This window comes from Argentina silus (assembly GCF_951799395.1).
Source record: "Argentina silus genome assembly, chromosome: 17".
Lineage (NCBI taxonomy): Eukaryota > Metazoa > Chordata > Actinopteri > Argentiniformes > Argentinidae > Argentina > Argentina silus.
Window position 1 is genome coordinate 16,285,013 of NC_139671.1, and position 7,500 is coordinate 16,292,512.

The 7,500-nt window shown below is 50.0% G+C and overlaps 1 protein-coding gene across 1 annotated transcript in view; it reads right to left on the reverse strand.

Annotated features, from left to right (window-relative positions):
• utrn (utrophin) overlaps positions 1-7,500 on the reverse strand; it is a 172,090-nt gene that overhangs the window by 29,828 nt on the left and 134,762 nt on the right. The window contains exons 65-67 of the mRNA XM_083689372.1: positions 5,182-5,383; positions 4,797-4,882; positions 2,115-2,272 (exon numbers count right to left, since the gene is read on the reverse strand). Coding sequence (XP_083545498.1) covers positions 2,115-2,272; positions 4,797-4,882; positions 5,182-5,383 — 446 coding nt within the window. The remainder of the gene's footprint in view (positions 1-2,114; positions 2,273-4,796; positions 4,883-5,181; positions 5,384-7,500) is intronic.

Sequence of the window (7,500 nt, forward strand, 5' to 3'; positions counted from 1 at the left end):
GAGAGAAACAGAGAGAGAGAGAGAAACGACTCATGGCGGAAGAAGAAACGAGGCAAGAGAGTAAATCTGTCCCCTGTGTGACGATACGAACGACAACAAAAACATGAACGAATTACACCGCGACACTTCTGATAGAAGTTGCCCACACTGACAGATCAAGAATCGGTCCTCTTCCCAAATCCATTATGGGTGAACATGAATCATAGACCTCAGCGTGACGGCCAATTTCACCCTACGCTGACTGACACAGCGGGCATCGGATCCGTTTACACCGCAAGATGGACGCTGTCAAAAACACAGCCCACACCTGACCTTTCTGTTTCCACGGCGACTGAGACAGGTCGGCGGGTAAACATTCCGAGGTGGAACGCCGGGACTCTTGTCCAGAGCACCACACACTGAGTCTGTGTGTGTGTGTGTGTGTGTGTGGGAGTGGTAAGCGAACACCGTTTCTCCACTCTTGAGACCTTTAGCTGGGTGTCTCTGTCAGAGCTAAATGTCAAACTGACATAATACAGCCCTTAGATCACACACACACACACACACACACACACACACACACACACACACACACACACACACACACACACACACACACACACACACACGGCGCTGAGCGGGAGGGCAGACACTCGCACCTCCTCTTCCACATCTTCTCTGTCTCTCCTTCCTTCCCTTCATCCATCTTCTCCTCCTCCATCTGTCTTTTGATCCTCCTCCACTCCCCCCTCCCCACCTCCCTCCCTCCCCCTGTCCCGTCCCTGTCGTCTAGGGGGGAGAATTACAGCACTTACAGATCAATTACATTTGGGGCAGGGATGGAGAGAGGGAGGGATGGAGGGATGGAGAGAGGGAGGGATGGAGGGAGAGCCCGTAAAATAGGCTGTATTTATGGGCCCCACCACATTCATTACAGACCCATTAAAACAAATGGACTGGTTGACTGCAGTGCTCCCAGTACACTGGGAGGTCAAAGGGAGAGGAGGGGGAGGGGTGTTGGTGAAAGGGGGTGGGGGCATAAAACAGTCAGAACAATGAATCTAAGGTGAATTCAGGCTGTCAAGAGTGGGGGTAGGGGGGGTTGAAGATAGATGGGCACAGGGATGTTGGAGAATAGTGTGTGTGTGTGTGTGTCAAACAATTCCAAAACAATGTCTGGAGGTGAAGTGGGGCAACAGTGATGGTGCTGCGGGGTGTGTGTGTGTGTGCGTATGTGCGTGTGTGTGTGCATACCTGCGTGTGTGTGTGTGCGAGAGAGAGAGAGAGAGAAAGAAAGAAAGAAAGAAAGAAAGACAGAGAGAAGGGATGAAAGACGTAGTAGTGATGAAGGGAGGTTCAGACGATAATGAGGAGAGAAGAGAGCTCCAGGTTTTATAAACACTCTCGTTAAACACCGCTTGACATTCCCAATGTCAGCCACACTCCATCAGGAGCTATTTCAGGCGGTGGAGCGAAGGAAACGGGAAGAAATGTATTGCTCCCTAATTTAATGCCGCTGCCGGAATTTATGACTGACAATACATGAGTCAGGGGAAAAAAAGGAGAAAAATGAAAATGTGAACCCAGGGGGATGAAAACGCTGTTAAAAAAAAGGGAGCCGCGGTCCAGACATAAACTCAGGGAAAGTGCTTGGGTGGCCGCAGTAAAATACTAGAGGACAGGAGCCAGACACCATGGGAACGTTCATGGTTGGCCATGGGTATCGACAGGAGATTAATGTACTTTTGGGAGCCTGTAATCCTTGGTCAGTGGCAGTTACAATGTGTGTCTACGATGTTCGCAGTAACGCTGGTACTGTTTGTGTGTGAGTGTGTGTGCGCTTGTGTGTGTGGTTGTGTGTATGAGTGAGTGAGTGAGTAAGTGAGTGTGTGTGTGTGTGTGTGTGTGTGCCCTTGTGTGTGTGAGTGTATGAGTGAGTGAGTGTGTATGTGTGTGTGTGTGAGTGTGTGCCTGTGTGTGTGTGCGCGCTTGTGTGTGTGTTTGTGTGTGTGTGTGTGTGTGTGTGTGTGTGTGAGAGTGTGAGAGTGTGTGTGTGTGTGAGAGTGTGTGTGTGTGTGTGTGTGTGTGTGTGTGTGTGTGAGAGAGTGTGTGTGTGTGTGTGTGTGTGTACATACATGCTGGAAGCAGCTCCTGACGCTGGGCTCGATGTTGCTCCCTCCGAAGGCGGCCACCTCTCCTAGTTGCCGTGGTATCTGGATGGCGTCGTGAAGCAGCAGCCCCAGCTGTCTCTGGTCACACGTATCCCCCGGCGACGCCACCTGACTGAACAGGTCTGAACGGGGGGCGGAGAGAGAGGAGAGGAGTGAGAAATGATACTCTTACTGTCACTGGATCAGCAGGTGGTGCATGTGTGTGTCAGTGTGTGTGTGTGTAAAGCTCCACATTATTAGAGGGTGGTCTGTTATGCAATGCGGTGTTTGCCCAATGGACACCTCTTCATTTGTGTGTGTGTGTGTGTGTGTGTGTGTATATGTTTCTCCCACACACAATTTAGTAACTGATCGATAGAAAAAAACATAGTTTTTATATACTGTAGTACTGTGTATCTGCGTGACTGTACAGAATGTGTGTGTGTGCGTGCGTGTGTGTGTATGTGCGTGTGTGTGCGTATTAATAGATCCATGTGGGTCGGCATCTCAGAGCTTAGGGAGGAGGTAGAGTACAGTGGAGGAGTCTCGGTGAGCAGTGCTGCCATAACGTAACCCAGAGGAACAGCAGTGTGTGTGGTGGTGTGGGGATACCACTCTCCTTCTCCCTCTCTCATCCTTATCCCCCACATCAGACTACCACAGGAGCAATTCATTACTCATTAAACCCTGCTATACACACACACACACACACACACACACACACACCAAACACTTTATTAGGAACACGATACTAATACTGGGTAGGGCCTCCCTTTGCTCTCAAAATAGCCTCTATTCTTCTTGTGATTCCACAAGATGTTGGAAACATTCATTTGAGATTCTGGTCCATGATGACATGCTTGAGTCACGCAATTCCTGCAGATTTTTCAGGTGCACTTTCAAGCTTCCGTTCTACCACATCCCAAAGGTGTTGTATTAGATTCAGATCCGGTGACTGTGAAGGCCACTGTAGAACACTGAACTCATTGTCATGTTCATGGAACCAGTTTGAGACGACCTTTGCTTTGTGACATGGTGCGTTACCATGCTGGAAGTAGCCATTGGAAGATGGGTAAATTGTGGCCATGAAGGGATGCACATGGTCAGCAGCAATACTTAAATAGGCTGTGAGAGAGAGAGAGAGAGAGAGAGAGCGAGGGAGAGAGAGAGAGGTGAGAGAGAGGTGGTCCCCTGTTCTGTTCTGCCTGGAGATGACTTTGATCTCAGTGTGAGACACTGCCTTTCATGTCAGCTCTCGTTATTTGGAGGAGTGATGGCGTTTGTGTGTGTGTGTGTGCGCGCGCACCACTTCACAATCTTTCCTTGATGTCAGCTTGCATTTTGTGCACAATGTGTGTGTGTGTGTGTGTGTGTGTGTGTGTGTGTGCGCGCGAGTGTGTGACTGCGTGTGTTAAATGGCGTGCACGCACGGGCGATGCTGCGTCCAGATCATCTTGACTAGCATCGACAGCTCTCCGGTACCGCCTGTCTCTGGACCGCGTGCAGGACACACTCCTTCAACCACGATCGACACGCACGCCAATCCCCTTCATCGCCGCTACGTAAATCCGCCAGACACCACGTAACCATTCTGTCCCCCAAAATTCGCCATTATAGTCTGACTTCGCCTGACTACACTACAATGGAATTGATATACACAAAGTATAAAATTAGGTGTCAAATGACTCAGAGGACGGGGGGGGGGGGGGGGGTTTGTCTGCTGGGGTGGACCGGGCCGGGCCGGGGGAAATGACTGTTGGAGAATGTGGATCCTTGTCTGGGGCTGACACCCAGTATCTCTCTAAACGAGGGAGACGCACCCAAGCGTGCTTGATCTCTTCTTGAGACTAATAGAAATTGCCAGTGGAACGAATGGGCTCGCAGAGATGGACTCTGCTCCGACTTCGTAGAATGAGAGAGGGAGGGAGAGGGGAGGGGAGGGAGGGGAGGGGAGGGGAGAGGTAGAAAGAAGAGAGAGAATGGAAGAACGAAAGAAAGGGGGATGAGAGAGAAAGAGGGAGAGAGTTTGAGAAAGGAGAGGGAAAATGAGAGGAAAGGGGGAAAGGGGGGGAAGGGAGAGAAGGGGGAGGGAGAGAGAGAGAGCACACAGGGGACAGCATGTACCATTTCTAAAACAGTAGAACACACTCCCTCTATCCATTTTCCCTAATCCCTTCATTCCCGGGATGAAATGACAAATAACGAAATTAAATTAAAAAACGAGTGGGAGGTCTCTCATCCAATTAGGCAGCCCATGGGTCCTAACACTGAGCACCCTTGGTAATGCGGCTGGGATTACAGCCTGGAGGAGGGCATTATGGGATGCACTGGCATGTAGTTGTCACAATAGGGCTGACAGAATTCAATTCATGTCAGAGTGTCTGTCTGTGTGTTTGTGTGTGTGTGTGTGTGTGTGTGTGTTCAAGTGTGTATGATTTCACTGCAGAGTATGTGTGTGTTAGTGTGTTCAAGTGTGTATGATTTCACTGCAGAGTGTGTGTGTGTGTGTGTGTGTGTGTGTGTGTGTGTGTGTGTGTTTGTGAATGACAAAAGCTAATCTTCCTCCCCTGTTGTCTTTCAGCCACCAGACACAGACCACCTGCTGGGACCATCCAAAGATAACACAGCTCTACCAATCGCTTGGTGACTGGTTAGTACTGTACTTACATTTGTATTTTTCCTCCAAATGCCCCTTGGAGAGCGAGAGCAATCCGATCTTCATGGACAGGACACGGATCTTCCCACTGCGACCGCTGTAGCCACACACACACCCACACACACACACACACACACACACACACAGAGGGTGAGGACATATGTGTGATATAGGGCTACCGTTTGTGTGTGTGTGTGTCTGTATGTCTATCTGTGTGTGTCTACTGTACACATGAACTAGGTGAGTGAGTGAGTGAGTGAGTGAATGAGTGTGTGTGTGTTTGTGTGTGTATATTTGAAAGTTTGTGTGTGTGTGTGTGTGTGTGTATATTTGAATGTTTGTGTGTATATTTGAATGTGTGTGTGTGTGTGTGCGTGCGTGCGTGTGTGCACATACGTGTCATAGACGTTGAGCAGCCAGTTGAGACACATGTCCACACACAGCGGCACGTTGACCAGGTCCTTGTGCTCCTGCTCCAGGCCGTCGTAGATGGACGTCAGGCAGTTGATGACGTCTGGCACCGTCAGCAGCTGGCTGTTCTGGGTCAGCTTGTGCTGCTCGAAGGTGCTCTGGGCTACACTCAGATCCAACAGATCCACTAGAGAGAGAGAGAGAGAGAGGGAGGGGGGGGGGGGGGGTGGGGGGGGGTTGAGAAGTAGAACGAGAGAGAGAGAGAGAGAGAGACAGAGAGAGAATTTTAAACTTTTCACCGAGCACACAATGGCAGCATTAAATTATGGAGAGGAGCTGCCGGAACTGTCACAGCAGATTCCCAGACACATCTGCTTCAAACCAGGAGACTGATTGACATGTCAACCAAACACTTTCTTGTGTGTGTGCGTGTGTGTGTGTGTGTGTGTGTGTGTATGGGGGGGGAGGGGGAGTGGAGAAAAGATAGGGTTCAGACACATGTGAGGGTGAGAGAGAGAGAGAGAGCTTGAGGGAGAGAGAGAGACCAAAAGGAACTGAGAGTAGAAGAGAAGATGAGATACGGTCCGACAAAGTCAGTAGAAAGCAACACAAGTAAAAAGAGTGAAAAACAGAGAGAGAGAGAGAGAGTGAGAGAGAGAGAGAGAAGCAGCAAGTCAAGAGGGAGAGGAAAAGGGATGATTAAAGGGCTTTGTGTCGTTGTTGTTGTTGTTGCTGTTGTCGTTGTTGCGTTCCAGACAGACAGACAGACACAAAGACAGACACACTGTGTGATGGTGAGTGTCTCTAAACTAAACCCTGATGACAGTGTTCTCTGCTCTAATTGGTCGGCTGAGCCTTGACATTACAGACGCAAGGAGAAGTGGTGAGGCTGGAGAGAGAGAGAGAGAGAGAGAGAAAGAGAAAGAGAAAGAGAGAGAGGGAGAGAGAAGAGGGGATTACAACCTATAGAAAACTAAAAGGAAAAGTAAACACAACAAAACACACACACACACACACCCACACACACACACACACCAAAAGAAGAGGAGGACGTTCCATCACACAAGACTAATTAGCAGCTAGACACACACACTCTCAGTCTCACACAGACGCACACAAACATAGAGAGAGAGAGAGAAGAGGGGGAAGAAACTGCTCCGTAAGGACTAATAAACCCCTCAGGGATGACAACGTAAAGAAAACTAAAAGACAACTTAAACACAACAAAACACACACACACACACCAAAAAAAAGAGGACATTCCATCACACAAGGCTAATTAGCAGGTAGACAGACACACACACACACACGCACACACACTGAGAGAGAGAGAGTAATTGAGTTGTTCTGTGTTTTGGCTAATCCTGTAGAGAGGGGAAGCTGATCCTTGCAGTTTGTTTGAGGCCGCAGGCGGGTTTGTTCCCCCACTCTCCCTCCTCTGTCACTCACCCTCTCTTCTGCCCTCTTTCATCCCCCTCTTCTGCCCTCTTTCATCCCCCTCTTCCGCTTCTCCTCACCCCATCCTTCTCCAACCCCCAAACCCCCCTCCTACTCTACACATCTCTCCCTCCCCCTCCCTCTTTATTCTACTCTACTTAAAGGCACACTTCTCTACCCCCCCCCCCCCCACCCTCCTCCTCCTCCTCCTCCTCTATCTCTCCCTCCTTTCTCCTGTCATCCCTCGTTTCCCCAGACGCAGGTGATTAAGACTTGTGTATTCACAGAGGGGAACGCCACGGTAGGTAAACTGCGTTGACAGTGGGTAAACTCATCTCAGAGGCGCCTCAAACCGCTCCGCGCCGCCCGGCCCCCGCCGACAGGAAATGAGCTCACCAGAGATGCCGGTGTGACACCAGGGCGGCGGGCCAACCAATTTACTCTCCTGCGGCCCGCGGCACAGACTTAACCTAATTAGCCGCTTTTACGGAGGCCCTGCTGTGTGTGTGCACGTGTGTGTGTGTGTGTGTATGTGTGTGTGTGTGCGCGTGTGTGCGTCGGAGCAGGCGATCACGGGAGAAAAAACAGGACGCCTGTGAAGCGGATATGATGAGGAGAATATGTACACTCTTGTTCTCTCTCTCTCTCTCTCACACACACACACACACACACGTTTCAGGGCAAACACGCACACGTGCGCACATGAGTGTGTGCATGTGCGCACACGTGCATGTTTGCCCTGTGTGTGTGAGAGAGAGAGAGAGAGAGAGAGAGAGAGAGAGAGAGAGAGAGAGAGAGAGAGAACAAGAATCTACACACACACACACACACACTTGTTCCAAGGAAAACACAAAATCTCACTAATAA